General features: G+C 33.1%; 13 protein-coding genes and 2 pseudogenes across 15 annotated transcripts, besides 1 other annotated feature; 9 read left to right on the forward strand and 6 right to left on the reverse strand.

Moving 5' to 3' along the window:
* Positions 1–81: 81 nt before the first annotated feature.
* TVAGG3_1037890 (WD40 repeat-containing protein) lies at positions 82–2,235 on the forward strand (the record flags this gene model as incomplete). The annotated part of the gene is made up of 1 exon (XM_001328364.1): positions 85–2,148. One exon carries the CDS (start codon positions 85–87, stop codon positions 2,146–2,148), a length of 2,064 nt encoding a protein of 687 aa, XP_001328399.1.
* A 450-nt stretch (positions 2,236–2,685) lies between these two features.
* On the reverse strand, positions 2,686–3,254 carry TVAGG3_1037900 (galactose-binding domain-like family; the record flags this gene model as incomplete). Its single annotated transcript, XM_001328363.1, has 1 exon — positions 2,730–3,254. The coding sequence occupies one exon, from the start codon at positions 3,252–3,254 to the stop codon at positions 2,730–2,732; it is 525 nt and encodes a 174-aa protein (XP_001328398.1).
* Positions 3,255–3,745: 491 nt separating this feature from the next.
* TVAGG3_1037910 (uncharacterized protein) lies at positions 3,746–4,451 on the forward strand (the record flags this gene model as incomplete). The annotated part of the gene is made up of 1 exon (XM_001328362.1): positions 3,762–4,211. One exon carries the CDS (start codon positions 3,762–3,764, stop codon positions 4,209–4,211), a length of 450 nt encoding a protein of 149 aa, XP_001328397.1.
* Positions 4,452–4,740: 289 nt separating this feature from the next.
* On the forward strand, positions 4,741–5,556 carry TVAGG3_1037920 (FAM172 family protein-like protein CG10038 family; the record flags this gene model as incomplete). Its single annotated transcript, XM_001328361.1, has 1 exon — positions 4,741–5,556. The coding sequence occupies one exon, from the start codon at positions 4,741–4,743 to the stop codon at positions 5,554–5,556; it is 816 nt and encodes a 271-aa protein (XP_001328396.1).
* Positions 5,557–5,938: 382 nt separating this feature from the next.
* On the reverse strand, positions 5,939–7,327 carry TVAGG3_1037930 (armadillo (ARM) repeat-containing protein family; the record flags this gene model as incomplete). The annotated part of the gene is made up of 1 exon (XM_001328360.1): positions 5,939–7,327. The coding sequence occupies one exon, from the start codon at positions 7,325–7,327 to the stop codon at positions 5,939–5,941; it is 1,389 nt and encodes a 462-aa protein (XP_001328395.1).
* Positions 7,328–7,430: 103 nt separating this feature from the next.
* Positions 7,431–8,759, forward strand: TVAGG3_1037940 (intraciliary anterograde transport; the record flags this gene model as incomplete). The annotated part of the gene is made up of 1 exon (XM_001328359.1): positions 7,438–8,631. One exon carries the CDS (start codon positions 7,438–7,440, stop codon positions 8,629–8,631), a length of 1,194 nt encoding a protein of 397 aa, XP_001328394.1.
* Positions 8,760–8,819: 60 nt separating this feature from the next.
* On the reverse strand, positions 8,820–10,088 carry TVAGG3_1037950 (methylated histone binding; the record flags this gene model as incomplete). The annotated part of the gene is made up of 1 exon (XM_001328358.1): positions 9,075–10,088. One exon carries the CDS (start codon positions 10,086–10,088, stop codon positions 9,075–9,077), a length of 1,014 nt encoding a protein of 337 aa, XP_001328393.1.
* A 266-nt stretch (positions 10,089–10,354) lies between these two features.
* On the reverse strand, positions 10,355–11,334 carry TVAGG3_1037960 (uncharacterized protein; the record flags this gene model as incomplete). The annotated part of the gene is made up of 1 exon (XM_001328357.1): positions 10,423–11,334. One exon carries the CDS (start codon positions 11,332–11,334, stop codon positions 10,423–10,425), a length of 912 nt encoding a protein of 303 aa, XP_001328392.1.
* A 382-nt stretch (positions 11,335–11,716) lies between these two features.
* On the forward strand, positions 11,717–12,535 carry TVAGG3_1037970 (phage tail repeat-like family; the record flags this gene model as incomplete). The annotated part of the gene is made up of 1 exon (XM_051255368.1): positions 11,717–12,535. One exon carries the CDS (start codon positions 11,717–11,719, stop codon positions 12,533–12,535), a length of 819 nt encoding a protein of 272 aa, XP_051080942.1.
* Positions 12,536–13,294: 759 nt separating this feature from the next.
* On the reverse strand, positions 13,295–13,882 carry TVAGG3_1037980 (uncharacterized protein; the record flags this gene model as incomplete). The annotated part of the gene is made up of 1 exon (XM_051255369.1): positions 13,295–13,882. One exon carries the CDS (start codon positions 13,880–13,882, stop codon positions 13,295–13,297), a length of 588 nt encoding a protein of 195 aa, XP_051080943.1.
* A 708-nt stretch (positions 13,883–14,590) lies between these two features.
* Positions 14,591–22,952: part of a mobile genetic element that runs on past the window's edge.
* On the reverse strand, positions 15,559–16,122 carry TVAGG3_1038000 (uncharacterized protein; the record flags this gene model as incomplete). The annotated part of the gene is made up of 1 exon (XM_051255370.1): positions 15,559–16,122. One exon carries the CDS (start codon positions 16,120–16,122, stop codon positions 15,559–15,561), a length of 564 nt encoding a protein of 187 aa, XP_051080944.1.
* Positions 16,536–16,937, forward strand: TVAGG3_1038010 (uncharacterized protein; the record flags this gene model as incomplete). The annotated part of the gene is made up of 1 exon (XM_051255371.1): positions 16,536–16,937. The coding sequence occupies one exon, from the start codon at positions 16,536–16,538 to the stop codon at positions 16,935–16,937; it is 402 nt and encodes a 133-aa protein (XP_051080945.1).
* TVAGG3_1038020 (phage tail repeat-like family) lies at positions 17,487–17,711 on the forward strand (the record flags this gene model as incomplete). Its single annotated transcript, XM_051255372.1, has 1 exon — positions 17,487–17,711. The coding sequence occupies one exon, from the start codon at positions 17,487–17,489 to the stop codon at positions 17,709–17,711; it is 225 nt and encodes a 74-aa protein (XP_051080946.1).
* On the forward strand, positions 18,351–19,882 carry TVAGG3_1038030 (annotated as a pseudogene). Its single transcript has one exon. A coding segment is annotated over exon 1 (1,532 nt).
* TVAGG3_1038040 lies at positions 21,735–21,990 on the forward strand (annotated as a pseudogene). The gene has a single exon. A coding segment is annotated over exon 1 (256 nt).

Genomic DNA, 22,952 nt, shown 5'->3' on the forward strand with positions numbered 1-22,952 from the left:
ATTAAACTTCAAATAAGAAAAATGTTCACTGTTATTGAATTTTTTGAATTCCTATCAATATTTTCAATACTCAAGAATTTGTGAATGCGTCGCGCTGTACGTCCAACAACAACAGCTACAGCCAATAGGCGTATGCAACTATCTTCAACAGAACTAGTAATGCCACAATCACGATCATCAAGTCGATCATCTTTGCCTGTTACTGAAAACAATAAACACCCTTTGTTCTTGCAGATGTGGGAAGCATTTGAATCATCGTCAGTTGAACTTATTGAAAATAACGCAAATCTGTTCGATAATATTGATAAATTGAAGATTTTGTTATCAAAATCTTCAACATCCTTCAGAACATTCTTTCAAACAGTAGCACGGCTATACGGAAACATATTTACGTTGAATAAAACCAGAAAACAAAGTCTTGTCACTGGATATTCATCAATACGATCATCATATACTCCATTTAGTACTAATTGGTCCAATTTCACACAATATATGGAGCAACAATATGTTTCTATATACAGGCAAGTCAGTGCAGAGCTTAATAATCATATTAATCCAATGATATCTTTTTTATCCCAAAGTATCAATCAGTTTAACGATGTTACAACCAATCTTGTTACTTTGTTTTCTGAAATCAAGAAATCTTTCGAACTTATCTTCCAAAACCAAAAGTTTCTGCATCAAGGAAGTCAAAATTTTGCAGAAGTTTTAAATAACATTTCGATTATGCTTTCTGCAGTAGAAGACATACAATTGGAGCAAAGGAATAACTTAATTAATACAATAAGCTACTTATTTAGGACTTCTTACGCTTTTTGCATGAATTATATTTCATTTTTGACATCTAAGAACCAATTTCAAGAAATTTTGGATGAATATGTAAGCAGATTGGATTTACAGGTAGATACATCAAGATCTTTACCTCTTTCTTCAATACATGAGGCGAAAAATGAAATTTCATCAAATGAAGTGAAATATCTCGGTGGAAATACATTTGATGAGATCATTGAGAGTGGTAAGAAGGTTATAGGATTGAATAACCCTTCAAACAAACTCTTTTTTGATGATTTACAGAAAATTTCTTCCGAATTTCGAAAAATCATCAAACAAAATGCGAAATTCAGAGAGATTTTCAAGTTTTTGTTCAATAAAGAGTATATATCTGATGAAGAAGCTGTTGCATTTAGAGAAACCATAAAAAAATCAGAATATAACGAAAATCAAATCCAAAATCTCGAAAAACAGATCCAAGAATTGAAAGTTCAGGTAGAAACTATTAATAATCCTCCAAATTCCCAAAATTTACCAAAAAATTCTGAAAATACCAAAAAATACCAAGATCAAAACGAAGAAAGCGATGGATTAATGATTACTCAATGTAATTCTGTTCTTAACCAGCTCCTATTCGGTGATAATCAAGAGAATTATCTTGATAATTTTGATTTTTTGTCAGAAAAGGTGATTTCATTTAGAAATGACTTAGTTAAGATATCTAGTTCTGATAATAACACTTCATTTGATCGAATTTTAGTTATTCTCAAAGAAAAAATTGAGATATTTAATAATTCAGAAAAAAATCCAAATGAAACACAAGAATCTGGTGGGAACCATAATGACCCAAGTAAAGACAAGGAATCTTCATCAGAAATACAGATTCAAGTTAAAAAAGATTTTTCAAGGCTAAAAAATTCAATAATTACGATGTTAAAGGATGCAAAGAAGCCAATAACACAGAACTCATCCATCAATGACATAATAGAGAGTCTTTCTCAAGTTTTTAAATCAAATGAAACAGAATATTCCCAAGAATACCTGAATAAAACGTTTTCAACTGTTCTAAGTATGGTAAATGTCAGTTCCAAAGTTGTTCCTTCCATGTATTTACCAGAAATATGTTACTTTTTCATGTTAATGTTCCAATCCATAAATTACTTGAATAAATTCACATCAGACATGGATGAAATCTTCGACAAGTTCGAGTTCAACATGCCTGAAAGAGATTCAGAAGAATTCAACCATTTGAAACACTGTTCTTCTCTTCTTTCGAAACATTTGAACGAAATTGAACCTTCCCAAATGCATTCTTCTGTTTTCCACTCTGTAAGTAGATTCATTATTCTTATACAGTCTCTTGTTTCTCATTTGTAATAAATTGTTGTTTATTTTTTCTGTTTGATTATGATAATTATCTATATTTTTGTTATTTACTTGATCGATGACAGTAAAATAAGTATATACAGGCTTACTAACATAAAAATAGATATAAAACAAGCACATCTTCGAAATTATTTAAAATTTTTCTCATCTTTCATATATATAGTTGAGTTTAAGATTGCGATACACGAAAACCAAAATATTGAAGAACAAATCTTCATTTGTCAAATCCAATATTCATATATTATTGATTATCAATAAATAATTTGAAATATCAGACAGAGATATCAAAACTCCTACATTGTAATAGGTCATTCAATGATAAACTGATAAGTATATAGCAATATAGTAGAGTTATGCATAAATAGATCAAGTTTAATCTCAATCACTTTAACATATTTCACAAATACAAAAATTATTGATTATGAGCACAAGTACTCCACATTAGACATTTATATTTCATATAAAATAACAATTTTAAGAATTTATAAAATATGAAATGATAAGGTAAAAGTAGTATTTATTAATACATCACAAAATGCAATATATTATCAGACTCTCAATAGAGGTGTAATTTATTTTAAGTTTCCGAACAATTCAATGTTTGCGAGAGTGAAACAATTAGAACCAAATGAGTTTTTGCCTGTCATTGTAAATCTAATGATACTATATAACCCTGTAGGTTGTACAGTCTTTGAAAATGTTTTATTTGGATTATTTAATTCATCAGTATTTTTAACTTGATCTGCTTCACGATAATCAAGACCATTATTAGAAACTTCAACTTTCCAAGATCTGGCATGTGTACTTCCTTTTCCACCTTGAAAAGTTTTAAGTGTATATCCAAATAATTCGACTTTCTTAGTAGCAAATGTAATTTCAATCCAAGAACTGTCTTCATTTTCTGATGTCCACTCGCTATCACTTGCAGGACCAACAACATCGATTGGATCAACAAAACATCTAACCGATTTTGAAGAAACTTTAACTTTGATTTCATTACCAATCTTTCCACCATTTGCCTTTCTTATTGCGGCGAAAATTCCGTTTAATGGCGCCTCTTTTCTCAGAGGATAAGCAATGGAATTTCCACCACCCATTTTTTGATAAAGAGATCAGAAATCTCACCTCCTTTCTGATCAATCTGATCTATAACTAGACACCACATTAAAGCATTGCTTCTATTGGCTGATTAGCTATAGTTCAAGTAGAATCAATGAAAAACATATCTATGTTTCGATAATTTAATTTTGGAAATCTGATTACGCTAATTACTTATGCTTCTATTATCTATATTTCATCTGGATATACCATATCTATTTGAGTAAATCCAATAAATCAATTATTTCACAGATATATTTTTTATTATTTTTATTATTGCTCAAATAATCAGGGAAACATCAATAAATATGCATAGGGTAATTCATTGTTAATGAGTTTTATTGGATTTATATTGAATCCAAATTTTTAATAATTTTTTATCATATAAATCGTTATATTTGTATGGACAATTAAGGTGTAAATCAGGAACAGATGAATTTTGTATTAAATCAACATCCGATGTAAGAACATAATTTTTTTTTCTGAAAATTAACGCCGCACTTTACATGTCAACGGGAGATCTCGTTCCTAAGCAAGAAGATATTGATGAAATGACGAAACAAGTTGTTGTTCAGAATGGTGGACACAACTATTTATATGCTGAATACCTTAGAATGACTGCAAATCTCGCATCAGAAAGTGATGAAACGTTTTTAAATCATTTTCAGCCAAATATTAACTACGACAAGTCTGATATTATTGAAGCACTCAAATACGTTATGGCATATCTTAAAGCAAACAAAATGAAAGAAACATTAAATACTCTCCGCATAGAATATCCAGATGCACCAACAAAGACAGGTTATAGTACAAGATCTGAAGTAGCTAAATCTTGGGATCATTTAAACGAAACAATTAGAACTAATAAGAGAAAGTCTCTCGACAAGAAAGTCAGACAATTCAGCGAAGAAATCGGTTTACCAGTACAAAAGCACTCAAGAAAGCCAACTCATTAATGTATTAAACAATAAAATTATTATTTTCTTTTTTAGTTTAAATTTTCATCAGTCTAGATTAATAATTACAGCCAAATATCCAAAATAAAGGATTTTGCATCATCTATTTCAATACATTTGATAAAATATTTTGTGAATTTGATTTTTGAATAATTGTCATATCATGGAGCATGAATCTACATATGATAAGTATGCGAAGTCCAAATTTAGATATATAATGTATATAATAAACTCTAATAAAATGCAAATTTAATTTGAATTTGAAATAGTTAAAAATATTCATATCGGAGCTAATCCTATGAATCAAAACTTATAAATTCAAATGGTGGATGAGATATGTTAACGATTCGAAAGATTTATTGTATTTATTGAGGCATTTTGCGAAAATGTTTAATAGGATAGATTCTAATCCAGATAAATAAGATATTTCAAAGATCCAAATTATGCAATATTAACAATTGACCACTTATCTTTTATTTTGGTGTAATGATAATTCTGATGTTTACAATGAGATATATTTTTTTTTTACATGAGTTCTGCTACCTGGCACGACCCAGGTACAGACAAGACATTTCACTTTGACGAACATGGAATGTTTGTCAGTGAAGATGGACTTGGTCCGCAAAAGGGTTTTAAAGATGATGATGAATTCAGCAATTGGGTTCATTCTTACGTTATTGAAGAGATGAAAAAGTTAGGATTAGTTGAGAAGTGTCATCCTGAGAATGGAGCACCAATTTATCATACGCAAAATGCATTTAACTCTCCAGAAAAACTGTTAATTTTAATTCAAGGCACAGGAAGAGTGCGAGCCGGAGTTTGGTCTGTAGGAGTTTGTGCTTATGCAGGATTGAATGCAGGTTCTGTATTACCAGACATTATTGAAGCCAAAAAACGGAATATGGAAGTAATAGTATTAAATCCAAACGATCCACGCTATTCAATGTTCATAGAAAGATACAAATCTAACATCGGAATGGTCAGACATACATTAGCAATTTTTGAAGATTTAATAATCAAAGGAAATCCAAAAAGAATCTACATTTTGTGCCATTCAATGGGTGGAGAATGTGCCATTGCATGCTTACGTAAATTCCCAGAGTGGATGCTACAACATTGCAGAGCTATTGCAATGACTGACGCTTGCGAAAGCAGAGTTGACATAGAAGGTCTAAAAATCAATACATGGTGCATGAAGCATATTATTAATTGGATTTGTTCTGAAGAAGAAGCTAATATCAAATTACCTGATGGAATTTCATCGCAACATTACTCTGCAGGCACAAAAGATCATCCATTAAGTACGGCCAAAGCATGGCCATTTATTTGGTCATTCTTTGATTAACAAGGTGCAAATACTGAAGTTGAAGAGCTCGTTGACATTAATGAATACAGAGGAACAGATGACCCAGATGAGTCTTTGTCTAAAGAAGACTCAAATTGCAGACCAGCTTAATTTATAATTATTTTTTTTTTTCATGTAATTTTTTTGTTGCTTTAAAATGTTCTTGTGTTTATATTACATAAATAAATCCTTGTTTAAATGTTTACAAACAAAATTTTTAAAAAATTAAAATTACCAAACAATTTCTATTAAAATTAATAAGACAATTGGTTATATCTCATGAACAATTCACTTTTTGCAACAATTTTGATCTAATATAATATAATTTTTGAAATATTTCAAAATTACCTTTGAGAATAGGAAAATTTGATTTTCTTATAACTTATTCGGCTTCTTGGTCATTTGAATCCGGAAAATTGATTTCTACTGAAATTAAATTTGCAATTTTAGCAATTTCTTCGTTGTCTCCTTCTTCAAGCTCTTCTAAAACATCCAATAAATTATCATCCAATAACATCTCAGCAAAAAATTGGGTAATTTTAGGATCATTTTTCGAACTTAATAATTGATGAACCCATTTCAAAATTTGAACTAGTTCCGAAGCATTTGCTGCTGATAGAACTTGAGCAATATAATTTGCAACTCCTGATAGAGCCAAAAAATTGAGATGATGAAAAGAAGCATAAGAAAAGAGTTTTCCTATAAGAATTGAAGCAGATATCTTAACATTTGTTGTAGAATCTCTTATACTATCGACACAAAGTGAAAGAAGATCAGAAATCTGGTCATTTGTGAAGGGATTTTGACAATCATCACAAATCTCAATAAATACCTTTAAAATAAGTTCAATAATACGTACATCATTGTCAAAATCAAGTAATCTTGTCAATTCTATCAAGTGAGTTTGATCAAGAAATTCATTTGTTTTGAAATGCCGAATAAACTCAATTAATAAGAACAAAACATATGGACAATACGTTCTTGAGTATTCATTTTCTGGAATTGTTGAAAGAATGGGGTTGAATTCTGTACCAATTTGCTGAATTTGATCTAAAACTTCTTTGTGACTTGATTGAATGTTATATAATAATTCAAATACAAATATTTTCGATTCTAATGTTAAATCTCCGTATGCTTCGAAACAAAACCCTATTAATTCTAGATAATTTTCAAAATTTGGCAGAAAAACGACACTTGCTAAGTATTTGAAGCAAAATATTTCTACAATTTTTTCTTCTATACTATGACATAATGTATTGACTTTTTGAATTGAAGCATATTGATAGATAAAATCTCGAAGATTTTGATCTAATCGAACTAAAACAGAAAGGAAGTTCAGGATTCTTTTAACAGAGAATGGATCTTCAGAATCAAGAAATCGCAAGAAAATAATCAGATTTTCTTCAGATAAAAAGTCATCAAGTTGATTTTCGCGTAATTCCTGAAAAAGAGGAATCATTATCTTAATTATACCAGACAAAACCGAATCTGGTGGATCTTGCGTAATAATTTTCATGAAGATCGGATGAATATTGTTTGTTATGTAAAAATTTATAATAAAGATCCTGTTTCGTTCAACGAATTGCCCAAGATACTCAATTGTATTGAATAATTCTTCTTGGCTTTGATCTTTATCAAGTCTAAGAACTTCTTTAATTAAATTTTTAAATTCTTTACGTAATTCTTCTATTTTTCCATCTATTTTCGTTATCTTAGATCTATTCTTTTGTTTAGTCTCTTCCAATTCTTCATCTTCATCAAATTCATCCATGAAATATCAATAACTTGATTTTTTTTTGACAATTGTCAAAAATCCATAAAATTATTTGTCACGTAAATTATTGAATTAATTTATAACGTTCTTTATAATAAATAATTTAGATGACTACATACGTTTCAATAATTGATGCAGGCCACCGCGAATACCTCAGACGAGAAAAGCGCCTGGGTATATTTTGCAATTCGCTCTCTCAAATCTCAGAAGTACGCTCTTCAAAAGATTCGATCACAAATGATCTTCTTAAAGGAGTTAACAGCATTTGGTTTATGGGTCCTCGCAATGATCTCAATAAGGACGAAGCATCCGTCCTTCAATCTTACCTCAAAAGCGGCGGAAACGTAATCATTGCTGGTGCTGAAAACTTCCCATCCGGATTTAACGCATTTATCAGCCAATACGGTGTTAAAGTTACTGAGCCAGTTATTTCTCCAGTATACATTAACTACATTGACCCTCATCAAGTCAGTATTCAACACGGTATTCTAAACCATGCAATTACAGAATTCATTAAGGATGACAAAGCCTCATTTGCATTTCCAAATGGTTACATTCTTGAGGTAAGTCGTCCATCTGTTCCAATCATTTCTTCCGGTTTATCCGCTTATCCATTAAACTGCCCAGTAATTTCATTCACAGCCGTAGAAAAAGGTACACTTACTGTTATCGGATCTCCACTTATGTTTGGCGATGAATGGTTCCGTAAAGAGCAAAACGAACAATTATTTAATTTCTTAATACAGCTTATCCTCGTAAGAAGCACACAACTCAATAAGATCGATGCCGACAACCCAGAAGTTACAGAAAGATGGTTTACTCCTGATACAATTAGTATGTCTGAGCGCCTTAGGCCTTGCATACAGGAATCAGAGAAATTGAAGCCTAATCTTATTGATAACTTCGATAAGGCTAAATTTAGCATGGATATGAGATTTGTTGCTGATATTGCAAATCTTGCTAATACATTAGGAGTTAAGAACGAGCAATTAGACATTGTTACACCAGTTTTCGATGTTGCATTACCTCCTCTTACACCAGCTGTTTTCCCTCCACAGATGAAAGAGCCAGAGCCACCTGTCCTCGAACTTTTCGACTTAAACGAAATATTCGCGTCTAAAACAGCAAGACTTGCTATGCTTGCACAAAAGACGCCACCAAAGAACATCGAGAAGTTCGTTATGCAGACTGCAAAGATATTAAACGTCGGACAGAAGTTACCACAGAACTATTCTGCAAAGGACGTCTTAGAATATGTATTTAAGTACGTTGTTAGATGTAAGAGACAGGCTCAAGATTAAATTCAAATTATTTATTGGAAATTTGTAAAAAAACAGAATATCAAATGAATTTCTTAGATTTTTTTAAACTAAATTTTATAAAGATCTCTCAAACAATGAGACACAATATTTATAAAATTCAAAATTCATGAATAAATAAGTCAAATAATATGTTTAAAAATAGCTCTGTGAATTTTTATTTAACGTCTATATAGATATCATTCAGCTTTAATTTTGTACATTGAATGTTTCATATTACAATTAATTTATGCCTTAAATATCATTTAGCACCACGTAAAATGCATTTTCTGTATAAGATCTATGAGTTATTTAAGTTTTATGGTCTATAATAAAAGATTATTTTTCAAAATTAATTTAATTATTGTCTATTTCATTAAAAAGAATTAAGTAATCTTATAAAAATATGAAATTTACAATATAAAACATAGATATACTATTAGACTTTATTTAGATTCCATTTCTCTTTTCTTCAAGCAATAATTTATTACGAGTTGAGGGAACATCTTGATCATCAACTCTAGAGGAACATCTTTATTATATTCTTTGCTTCCATCTGAGAAAACAGCAACAACAACTTTAATATTATCAACTTTTTTGTAATCAATGATTCCAGTAGGTTCTATACCATCTAGGAATGGATCTGTTTCGAATTTGTCATATAGTTCTTGATCAATATTATATAAGATAGCTCTATTTTGTTTTTTAGGGAGAAATCTTTTAATTGTTGGTTTTTGAATGCTTCCATAGAATTGGTAGAAATCTGGATTGTATTCTGGACCTTCTTCTTTCTTTTTGTTATTAGCTTGCCTTTTTCGGTCTGTTTCATTAACAATTTTTCTTTTTTCTGGTTCTTTTCGATTTGAGGAATCGCTATCATAAGTAGGTTTCTTCCTTTCTGGTTCCTTTCTATTTGAGACACTATTTTCTTGTATAAGTTTCCTTCTTTCTGGTTCTTTAGGTGGAGGCCTTTTTTCTACTTCAGAAACTGGCCTTTTTGGCTTATCAACAGGAGTAGGTTTAGGTGCAGTTGCTCGTGAACTTTCTTTTGGCTTGGAAATTTCTGTTTTTTGTTTAATTTGTTTTGGATTATCGGAATATTCTGAAGATAAACTATCTGAGTAATTTTTCGTTCGTTCTTTTTCATTTTTAGATGATTTTTCGTGTTCGAGATGAACTGATACTGCTTTTTGTTTTGCTTTTAATGCTGCTCTTTGTTTTTCCTTTTCTTTCTTTTTAGCTTCAAGTTTCGCATAGTACTCATTTAAAGTTTCTTGACAACCTTCAAGATTTTCCAATGGTTCCCATGTATCTTCGCTATCAGAATATCCTTTCCAGTGAACTCTATATTTAACGACTCCATCTATTATTCTATGGTCTCTAATTTCTTCGACTTCGTAAATTTCTTCTTCACCATCATTTGCTGAACTACTATCAACTTCAATCTCTTCTCTGCTCATTTAAATTTGAAAAGCTAAGAATGAAAATGTAGTATATCTAACGTCATTTAATATTATTTTTGTTGCCAAATAATCCTAATCTCAAAGATTGTTTTTGATTGAACTCGTTATTAATTTTAAATCAATTCATTATTTTATATTTATTCTTATAATCCTCATTCTCGTCATTTTGTTAGGACAAAATGACGAAACAAAAGAATATCTCAAAATAATTTTCAAATTCGTAAGTTTTAAACAATGCATTTTAATTAATGACCATGAGCATAGGAAAATAAGATATACAATACCTTTATTTATATTTTCAAACAATATCATTGAATAATATTACAAAAACTTAATAAATTTCATCAAAATCATCATCGATATCTGCAGAATCGGCGTCATCATCAGGATCGTCGTAGTCATCATTGTCGTCATCAGAATAATTTCGGCGGCCTCGGAAATTATTGAGTAATCCCATGAACATACTTAATGGATCATCGTGATCATTATCATGATGGTTGTTTCTTCGTTGTGATTCTAAAGTCTCTTGTAGCAAATCTCGGGCTTGCTGATCTCCACGGCAAATTCTGCGAAGTATATTGAATTGCTCTGCAGAAATATATCCATGTGGTGTAATTGGTTCGATTTCTTGTGGTAAATGTTTGTATCTTGCAAGAAAATTCTCTAAAATTGCTTTATTATCGTGTAATTTTTCTGTATATTCGGGATTAATTAATGAGGCAATGATGCCTTCAATGATATCTGGCTGTGTTATGAAGCATTCGATAAGTTGACCATTATTAGCGATATTTTCACTTCTTTCGTTTCTTTCTAGAGGAGACAATGTAACCATAACAGGATATTTCTTCGTTTCTTGGCCTCTATCAAGTATTTCTTGAATAGGACTATGTGAAAAATCTCTTTCTGTGACATCATCATCGTTATGCTCGCCATAACCATTAGAATCTGTATCTGTGGCTTCCTCTTCTTCTATAGGCTCTGTTGCGAATCCTTCTACTTCGAAAGTTTCATTTGATTCAACGAAAATTAATGCATCTTTGAAATATTCAATATCATTAAGGGTGCTATCCGGGTCTACTGGCTGGCCCATAAAAACTAATGTGATTTGTTCTTCATCTAATGAATAAGCAGTTGAAAGTTCCCGAAATGCATTGCGAATAGGTTCTGTCATGCTAAATCCGGTTATTATATGCTTTAAAAGAAAGCGATCGCAAAAAATAACATCAATTTTATCTTCGGTCATTTTTCTATAAAAATTGTCACTTTTTATTTGATGGAAATTCTAAAAGCATGAGTTTGAAGGAATTTGATCCTCACATTTGAACTTAGAGTCGTGTTTTATTATGAGATAAAAAAAAAAAAAAAAGGTAGTGGGGCTTCCAGGCACTTCGTGCCCTCTAGCCCCGAAGATGTTTAGTATAAATGAAGTTTTTATTCGGAAAATTGTTAGTCTTCTGGTGTGAATTCGGAGGACTCTTCTTCTTCCTCCATTGCTTCTGGGAAGAAGCCTTCTTCTGGGTCGAAACATTATATAATGTGTCGCTTTTCACAAATTATATATGTTTTCATGCTTTGTCACTTTTCTGTCACTTTTCGGGTAAAAACATTTTTATTATTATATATAAATGAATTTTACAAAACCACCGTTACCGTTCTTTGGAAATAAGAGTAGATGTAAAGATATTATATTGAGAGAACTTAAGAAACTACCGAATGGTCTAACATTTGTAGATTTGTTCGGTGGAAGTTTCTATATATCCCATTTGTGCCATACAATATTCCCAGACTCAAAGATTATATGCAATGACTTCGACAACTATATGGACCGTCTCAAACATATACCAGACACAAACAATATATTGAAAGAGTTAAAAGAAAAGATACCTATAGGTAAGATGGAACGTATACCATTAGATAAGAAAAATATTGTGAGAGAGGTTTTGAAAAAAGCAGAATATATAGACTGGGATAGCATATCTGCTAGACTATTATATAGTGGTTCTATAAGAGTTCATGACATTGAAACACTTATGTCAAAAGTTTTATATCTTAACTATACAAATGTTTTCAAAGAGGACATAGAAAAATATATTGAGGGTATAGAGTTTGTGAGATGTTATTGGACAGAGTTGTATGAAAAATATAAAGACAAGGAAAATGTTTTCTTTATAGTGGACCCGCCGTTCTTTAACACATGGGATTTTCAATACCAAGTAGACTGGACTTTGAGAGACTCTTTAGAAACTTTAGACGTTTTACATAACCATCCATGCTTTTACTTTACATCCGATAAAAGTGGTTTGGAAACCGTTATGAGATGGTTAGAGGACATACATGACTATGAGTTTAGATATGACAAGATAGAATATGAGAGAGGTCCTATAAACCGGAGAAAGTGTCATAACAAAGAAATTTTATTAGTAAGTAAATGTGGTTTGAAATAGGACTACTTGTTTTAGGTTTTTTCCATTGTGTCATTTATTTATTTGACGTGGCAGAAAAGTACAGAGAATATGAAGAAACCAATGCTGCAAATGTTCAGTATATGTACTCGTAAGAGATATTTTTATCTAATATTAAATGGACGCACAGAACTTAGCGAATGCACAGCAACCTGGACAACCAAACCCAGAGAATATTCCAAATGAAGTTAGAATACAAACTGCAATGGCAAACTATGGTCAAGTGCCAACAGATGTACAAATGCAAACTGCCATGTCAAATGACGCTGCGTTAGGTTTGCCACCATGGTATGCAAATATGAGATGGAAAGAGTTTTATACAAACCCTGAAGTGGATATAAACAACTTTATGCAGATGACGCGAAACAGGAGTTGACCCAGAATATGTTTTCTACCAGAGGAGAAACAGAATGTATGAGCTCAGTTAAAGAATGCTATGGAACTCAACAGGAAACGTAAGAGACTAGGCGGACATTAGATTTTTACATATAGTAAAATGGGTTTCTTCAGTAGTATTGGAAACTTCTTTCGAAATGTTGGAAGAGGTATATGGAATGGAAAAAATCTGTCGGAAGAGGAATTTGGAACGGTGTCAAAAATATTGGTAAAGAGTAGGTCAGTTCGTTGGTATTATACCTAAAGACCCTGAACCAGAAGAACAAGCTCCTGTTATACAACAGCCTGAACCTGCACCACAGTCTAGTTGGCAACCAAATCCAACACCTCAACCGTATTAAAAAATTATATTTTTACCGTTCGATAGTAGTTGTATATGAAACTAAGTTCTAAGTAAAACGCATGGTATAATGGAATTATTCTTTTTCTTCCATCTGTAGTAAACCATACTTGAAAGTCTGAAATACTTCCACTTGGTGGTTCGTATAACTTTGTAGGTTTTTCGTAAAAGTCATTTGCCAAGCATAAGAAAGAGTTTTGGGCGCCAGAAAATGAAGCATGAACAATAATAGCATCTTGGTCGAAAACATTTTCATATGTTCCATTAGGGTTTTCGACTTCATAAAAGTCTGGGTGTACTGGATATGCTGCAGGCTGATTTAACATCCTCATAAATCTATACCATGCCAAGTTGTTATATTTTGTAGAAATATAAACGTTTTCTCCAAGGTCTTCTATTTTATTGATTTTAACAGTTGCATTTTTCCTGTCATAAATAATATCGAGATGGTACTCTCCCTCGTCAATGTTATACTGGTTTGCATATTCGATATAGATATCGTTTATTTTTTCTTGAAAAGCTTGAAGAGTTGTTTCTAAGTTTACAAGCAAACTAACTTGTAAAAGTTTTCCCTGTTCAAATTTCTCATACATACGTTTTTCTTTGTTATAGTATCTAACTTCAAAACCGACCGTAAATGGGAAACCATGTATGGCTTCTGAAATGAACTTCATTCTACGAAAGCCAATAGCTTTTGACAGATGGGTCTCTAACCATCTAATGGGTAGTCAAAACGATAGCCTTCATGCTTTACGGTCTCTGTCTCAAACTTTTGACCGACATTAGTAAAAAGTTCATCTAATGGTTTAGTTGTAGCAACTCTTGAATTTTCTTTTTCTATTGAAAGCATATTTTATCTAGAATAAAAATGTCGAAAGATATTGCTTCCATGAGAGAAATACAACACAACCGACAACTCATTATGCAAGCTCTAAATAAGAACACAACAAACTTTTCAAACTATTCTAAGATATCTGAGTCATTGAAAGAAGGAAACTTAAAAACTGACATTAAACCAATGACAGATAGTTTCTATTCAAGACAAGAAGAACAATACTGTCTGTATAAATCCAACAAAAGGAACTTTAAACGAGAAACCTATAAATGAACTTCTTTTGAAAGCAGATGTTGACAACAAAGCTGACAAAGAATATGTAGACGATGCAATAGCAAAAGAAGAAGAAAGAGCTAACAATGCTTATGCAACAAAAGAACATACTCATCCTGAACTAGCAGACAAAACATATGTTGACAATAAAATGTCAAGTGAAGTGACAAGAGCTGAAAACGAATATTCTAAAAAGACTCATACACATTCTATATCTGAAATAACAGACTTAAACGTTAGCCTTGAAAATAAAGCAGATAAAGAACTTGTGGCTAGTGTGTTAGAGAAGAAAGCAGATAAGGAATATGTGGATGAAAAAGATAAAGAAATTATAGAAAGGGTTGACTGGTATCATGAACGGACATCGAAGATTTTAAAAACTAAAGCCGATACAGGATGGGTTTCAGGATGTTTAGACCTTAAAGCAGATAAAACTTATGTTAACGATGAGTTAGAGAAGAAAGCAGACAAGAACCATACACATACAAGTTTTACAACTGTTGCTATAGAAAGTATTGAAGGAACGGTTGAAGGAACTGGTGGGGATGCATTATATTGTAAACCTCCTAACTTTCCACAAGGTTTAACATCGGATGACGACATAACGACGATGAAAAACATTAGATGTAAAGATGTTTATGTCATGAAGGATGAACATAATATTAAATTCACTGCTCAAGATTTATATGACAAGAAAGCAGACAAAACAGAGCTTCAAACATTAAAGACAGAAATGCTTCAAACATTATATCCTATAGGCTCTATTTATACGTCAATGAATTCAACAAATCCAGCAACAGTTTTAGGTTTTGGAACTTGGACTCAAATAGTCGACAGGTTTTGTATTGTGCAAACTCTTCAAAGGAAACAGGTGGAAGTAAAACGATTTCAGGTGAAAATTTACCTGCACACAGTCACTACATAGATTTAAGTACATCTCAAGCAGGTTGGCATAAGCATAGATATTGGGATTGGTCAGCAATGACAAAAGGTAAAGGATATGATGTTAAAGACAACGTTAAGTTTGCTATAAATTGTTACTGGAGTAACACTGAGGGAGGAGGAAACCATACACATCGCGTTTCGGGATATACGCAAAACGGGACAAAGTAAAGACTACATGCCACCTTACATGACAGTTTACGCATGGTATAGAAATGCTTAGTCGTCATTTTCAACTTCTTTAGCATATTCGTCAGGAGTTGTCTTATATTTGTTAGGAACTGTCTTTGAAAGTATACCACCTTGAACTTTGACAAGTTTGAAACGAGGTCTGACAATAGTAGTTTTATCTTCTGCTTGCAGTGTGTACATTTTGCCATGTTTGCCTAAAACTTCATAATATTCTCTTGTATACTTTCTTCTATTTTTACGAACACGAATGTGAGTACCTGTCGGGTTCCCATTGTTGTCATAGTCAATAGTATTTTCATATGGGTCGCGTTTAGGTATTTCTATTTTTACTTTGTCACCTTTCTGAAGTTTGAAGCCCGGCATTCTTTCTTGTTTGTCTCTTTTGACTAAATTATTAAATATATAGTCTTTCTCTAAGTCAGGGTTGTTTTTCATTTCTTCGGGGGAGTGGTTTCCCAAACCTTTTTGTTTACGGCTATTGTAAATATTTAAAACTTGTCTCATCTTTGCCATGGAGAAGTGTCTATATTTGTCGTCATATGACATTTCATTTGCTTCACCACCTTGTGGTTGGTTTAAGTCTCTTAACATTTTTATACAACCGTCAATGACACCAAGAGCAGAATGGTTTTGGTCGACAATGAAATATTGGTTTACATTTTTTGAACGCAGATAGTTTTTTACATCATCTGATTTGAAAGAACTTTCACAGTCAGATGTCAGTTTTGTTGGATGGTATTTGTCAACGAATATTGTCAAAGCAGTTTTCACATCTAAAATATTTTTGGACCATAATGGTATGGCTTCACAGTATCTTGTGTTTTGACCAACAAATATTAACCAGTATGGTGGTCCATCTTCTCTATACCTCGGAATGTTTTCCAAGATATCCATAAACCAAGCATTTGTGTGTTGAACTAAAGATTTTTACCATGAGTGCTTTCTTTGTCGCTTTAGAAACATAGGGGTCCTTGTTTGGATTCGTCATTTTTATCCTATAAGAAATGGGTTTATTTGGCGCATTAGCAGGAGTCGCATCCAGATTTTTGCCCGCAGTGGGAACAATAGCTAGAGGTGTATTTGGAGTTGGAAGGAAGATTTTGAGTACATTAGGTATACTTAAAGAGAAAGCACAACCTATTATACAAACTGTACAGAAAGGTTGGGATGTAGCACGAGATGCAACAAATCTTATTCCAAATCCTGAAACAAGAGGAAAAGTTCAAGGATGGATGGACAATGTAGGAAGACAAGCAGGAAACTATTATAACAAAGCAAATGACTACTATAACCAAGCAGGACACTATATGGACCAAGGTGAAAGATTCTTTAACAGAGGATATAACCATGCACAACAGTGGGTAAACAATAACCAACCGCAACCACCTCAAACGTGGGGAATGTAAAATTTTTTACTGAGATGAAATGAACAATACAGCATTGAGACAAATGGGTTCAAGATGGATTTGTCGGCTTCCAGCAGTTACACAACGTGTTTGTCAAGTTCTTCCTATACCTCAGGAAGTTTTAGACCGACTTAAAAAACAACAACAACCAGTTTGAAAACAAACCAAACTAAAATTTTTTACTGAGATGAAATGACCGAAGAAGTTGAAACGGTAGATTTGACACCACAAACAAAAAGTTCAGAACCATTGTCAAAACCTGTCAAAGAACTTACAGATGAAGAGAAAATTCAATAATAGAAAGTGCCAGGTCTGGAAATACAAACCCTAACTACAAAGTCACTTTTCATAAAAATGGAACGGCTAGTATCTCAAAAAAGAAACAGACTCTCACAAAAAAATATTGAGTCTGAAGGAGCTTTCGAGACAACAGATGGAAAAGTTTACTTCACTGACCAACAGTTCATTATAGAACATCTCATTGACTTAGAGTCGAAATATTCTAAACTTTACAACAAACACAAAAAGTTGAAAGGAAAACAAAAACAAATGGCATATGATATTTATGAAGATGTTGACGACACAACTGTTCCTGCAAGTGAAGTAAAGTCAGAGAAACCGAAAAGTGACGAAAAACCGATAGAAGAAGAAAAACCAAAAACTGAAGATAAACCAAAACCAAAGTTTAGTTTGGAAACTAAACCAAGTCAACCTTCATTAGCTGGTATGGGTTGGCGTCAAAGACTTATGGCAGCAGGCGGTTATGTAAAGTAAAGAAAAAATATTTTTTTCTTTTTTATAAAAATGCCCCATATAGAATGGATAGAAAATCTGCTAGAATAAAAGCAGAGTTGCAAAGATATGGTTGGAGAGTTTCGAAGAAGTTTAAATATAGGAAGGGAAGACCCATAAAAGTCTATGACAAATTGTCTGGTCTTCGCTACGAAATGGATTTGGAAACAGCACGTGCAAATTATCCAACAGACTAGAGAGGTTAGAAGAAGAACGTCTTATGGACATGCCTTTCGATGTTAGTGAACCTCAAGTTGAAGGACACGACGGCTTTGCCAGATTCTACTGGAAACATGACGAACAATTGCATCCTTTGAGAAGGAAAAAAGGTAGTGCAGAGGATGGTCATGCTCCCATGGAAAGAACAAGATATGCATATGAAAAGTATCGTGAAGTTAGAAGTCAAATTACATCTGGTCGAACCTTTACAGTAAACTTTGACGAAGGAAAGAACAAAGAAGGCTTCATGGGTGTACTTGCTGCCATACAAGACGGAAATAGAAAGGACACAATCTCAGATTGACCATAACAGATTTGGATGGTCACATTTACTATGCAAATGGCAATGAACAAACAGCTGCAAAACTTCTTGACGCTTTCAAGACTACAAAGAGAGAACAAATGGTTGACTCCGACTCAGACATTTTGAATGCAATTGAAGGAATTGCAAGTGTCAAGTTCGAATGGTACCAACCTAACCCTCAAGCAGTCAACACATGCTGGATACTTCCCTTCATAAATAAGTCTGACATTGACTTGACAAGGTATGGAATTTACAATTCAATTGAAACAATTGTCAATGAACCTTGTATTCTTACATGTCTCAGGAACTCTGGTCTTGTTACAGATGAGAAGATGAAGTATCTTGAGTCATGTGTGAAGACAAGGTACATTCTCAGAGGTCAATTGGCAAAAATTGCACCGTTGGCAAATGTCAATATCCGAGTCAACATACCTACAGCTAAAGGTTCTTCACATGACGACTATGTTGTTGAGTTCAATTTACCATGGTTGAAGATTGTAATTGTCCACAACCACTTCATGTTGAACGAAAGTTACAAACCCATTGTTCGGAAAAGGCAAGTGCAACATTGTCAGAGCTGTAAACATTCTTTTCGAGAAAGGTTTGTTGGAACCAATTCCAGATGACAAGCTGACAGAAACTTTTGTACCAAAGACGAAACAAACTTTTCATTGTTAGCAAGACCAAAAGTTGTTCCAGACAAAGTTCTAGTACAAAAGAAGTACACAATTCCACAAGGAGTTGGATTGTTCGGATACCAACCTGAACCAGAAGAACTTCAATGAGGTTGCAAGAACTTCAAGATGCTATAAACAAACTTCCATTGAGACATCCAATTGACGTCAAATTGTATTGGAGAGCATCTGAGTTAGGTCAGAAGGTTTTATATGAAACAGGTTGCTTCGACGATGTTTATGAGATAACAGGAGAAGTTTCTCAGAAGATAAGAGACTCACTTGAATTTCCACAAACTGGACCAATTGGTTGCGACAAGTTCGACTCAGATGAAAAGATATACTATGTCGACCTTAACGCTGCATACATGAGGTTTGTCCAATATATTCCGACTGGAATTCCAAACGAAGATGGTGAGTTCCCGGGAAGGAACTTACAGTTGGAAAAGTCATACAACAACTGTATGATATTAGGAAAGCTTCAAACCCCAAACTTGCAATGACACTCAAATTGCTTATGAATTCGACATGGGATATTCCATTAAGAAACCTCAAGAGATGAAGAGTAAACATTATGAGAAGGTCGACAACTTTGTTGAAAGGTTTTCTCCTTTTGTTTTGAAGTACGAATTCACTCAAGGTCAAAGTGGCTTAGTACCACATTAAAACCTATTGTCGAACATTGGTCTTACCCTCAGTTCGCAAAGGCAGTCCTTGACAACTACAACAAATTCTTCTCCGAAGTCAAATCGAAAGTTGTGGTTTACTATGAGAACATTGACGCACTCATGACGAACGAAGAAGGCTATAACAAACTCATTGAAATGGGAATGGTCGGTGAAAAGATGGGTCAATTCAAATTGGACAAAATTTTCACCGAAGTTCATGTCCTCTCCAAGCGTAAGTACTGGGGCATACTTGAAGACGGCACAGAAATAAAACATTGCATGAAGTAAAAATTTATTTTAAAAAAGTGACATTTTTTATTTTATTTGAAATGTACGCTGAGTTTGTTGGAGAAGACCGTTGGGAAACTTGTTTGTTAGATGAGAAATATGAAATGGCATACCATTTTTAAAACAATATATTTTACATATATTAAATGCTTCAGGTTGAAAACAAAGAACAAAAGTAGCAGATACAAAACCGTTAGACTATATCTTTACAAATGCTGGTAGGACTATTTCAGATGAAGAAATTTCATCCCGAGTATACAGGTTTGACTATCCAATTCGTTGGCTTCAAAGTCCTTCAGATGCAAAGGCAATAGGATTTAGAAGAGTTTTGTTTCAAATAGAACTAACGCATTTATGTTCGCAGTATATTTTCATGGGCAGTATAAAGGTTCTGATGGTCTAATAGACAAATTTGACGAAATGAGAATCTTTACAGTTCGTTCAGACGAAAGTCTGAGAAAACTCTAAATGACTTTCAAACTCAAATGAACAAATTTATTGGAATTTCAAGAAAAATACGACTCTTTACTAAATGAACATACTATCTGAAACTAGAATATGACAAGATGAACTCCACCGTTTCATTTCAAAAGATTGAAATTAACCCTCCAAGAGATACAGAGTTTTTATTTTGGAAAGTAGACAAACGTTCTTGGGCACAATTTCTTCGGTTACTAAACCAGAACGAACCATTACCACCAGATGGTCCATTTAAATTTATACTTCCACCAGCAGATTTGACAGTTTATAGAAACGTGTTTGACCCTCAAAATGTTATGTGTCATGCAAGTTTCAGTTCAAGCAACAATAGTTTTCTATGTATTGGTAAGGACTTTTATGACTTTGCTTCTAAATTCTACGAACCACCTAGTAACAGTTTTCTCTGACTTTCAAGTTTGGTTCACAACAAATGGTGTGCAACATATATTCCATTGTACTATGACTTTTATCTCGAATTGTCTTTCATATATAACTACGGAAAAGTGCTGAAAAAGTATTGAATGTGAAGATATTAGAAAATAACATTTTTTCTAACATCGTAGAAAACTCATGAAAACAATTTATTTTTGACACTTTCACAAAAACATAAAAAAGTGAAGTTAAACGTTAAGGTTTACTGAACTGGTTGGATGTCGCCTTCACAGGTTATGTACGGCTGACCCGAGAAGTGGAACAGTGCTCTGAGAATTTGTATAATTCGTGGAATTGGACTCTCTCTGTTTGGAAGTAGTATCCAAGGACGCTTGGCAAAGAACTTGAGAAGAGCTTCTTTCTTTGCTTGCTTTATGCCATCGTAGGCTGTCCCGTCTGGTATTTGAATTGGAATTCCAGTCGAAATCTCGAGAGTCAAGGCAGCCCTTCCAAATAGTGGTGAACTTGACCTTGGCTTCATGACCTTGCGCAAGTACTGCTTAACAAGCTCGTTAATTTAAATTAGGTAAACTGCCTCATCTAATGGCTCGATGTTGTCCATTGCACTGCTTCAGAACAATACTTGTACTTTTTCAGAACAATACTTGCACTGCTTCAGAACAATACTTGTACTTTTTCAGAACAAGACTTGCACTGCTTCAGAACAATACTTGTACTTTTTCAGAACAATACTTGTACTTTTTCAGAACAAATTTCCCGTAAAAGCTCTCAATTTGTGAGAAAAATTTTCTGTTTCAGAACAATACTTGTACTTTTTTCAGAACAATACTTGTACTTTTCAGAACAATACTTGCACTGCTTCAGAACAATACTTGTACTTTTTCAGAAACAATACTTGCACTGCTTCAGAACAATACTTGTACTTTTTCAGAACAAGACTTGCACTGCTTCAGAACAATATTTGTACTGTTTCAAGACAATGTCCGGACGTACCACCAACCCAGTCCATTCCCAAACCAGAGGAACCTAAAGCACCACAACAGTCTCATCAGCCTATGCCTTACTTCCCCAACCCTTGGATGTTCCAGCAAGCTCCACCCCAGCAATTCCAATCTCAATCCAAATCGAAGAGAGACCAAGAGTTCGAAGAAGGTCTGAACCGTTTACGCAAAGAGTATGCTACAGCTCCAATTGAGAGAAAGTTGTTCCCGGACCAAAAATATAATTTAGGGTAGAAGGTGAGATCTCACCTGTTTTTTCACCTGTTTTCTACCCTCTTGAATTTTCATGAATTTCCTTAAGATAGAAAAAATATAATTTAGTTTTATTTTTTTATTTTGTATGTAAAGATATGATTTCAGGGATTTTTTTGACGAAGTGTCAATCTTCACTTCGTCAAAAAATAACAGTTATCTAATGAAAAAGTGTCATTTTTTGTATTTTTTTGTATAAAAGATATGATTTCAGGGATTTTTTTGACGAAGTGTAAACCTTCACTTCGTCAAAAAATAACAGTTATCTAATGAAAAAGTGTCATTTTTTTTGTATTTGACGAGAATGTCGGGTAAATGTTTTGTCATGATTTCATCGTAAATGTTTTGTCAAGACTTCTTCGTATATGTTTTGTCATGACTTCATCGTACATGTTTTGTCAAGACTTCTTCATCGTAATGAGCGTAAATGTTTTGTGAAGAATATAGCAACAGTCTGAATTCCGACGGTTGCTTTTTATACAAAATTCATGCAGGAAATTCTTGAGTTTTGGTTGAAAGAATACGGTGGAGCCAAAAGTGGCTCGACCTCAAAACAAGCATTTTATGAGCTTACTAAGGGTGTTATGAATGAATTCAAATGTATTTACATACATCCTGACCTCGTTCATTTTGTTGCTGAATTCAGCAAAAATAATGTTTAGGTGAAGAGGTGAGATCTCACCTGTTTTTTCACCTGCTTTTTCACCCTCTTGAATTTTCATGACTTCTTCGTAAATGTTTTGTCAAGACTTCTTCGTAAATGTTTTGTCAAGACTTCTTCGTAAATGTTTTGTCAAACATGAACGTACATGCTTTGTCAAACATGAACGTACATGCTTTGTCAAAACTTCTTCGTAAATGCTTTGTCAAGACTTCTTCATCGTAATGAGCGTAAATGTTTTGTCAAAACTTCTTCGTAAATGTTTTGTCAAAACTTCATCGTA

Source organism: Trichomonas vaginalis, chromosome I (genome assembly GCF_026262505.1).
Source record: "Trichomonas vaginalis G3 chromosome I, whole genome shotgun sequence".
Lineage (NCBI taxonomy): Eukaryota > Parabasalia > Trichomonadida > Trichomonadidae > Trichomonas > Trichomonas vaginalis.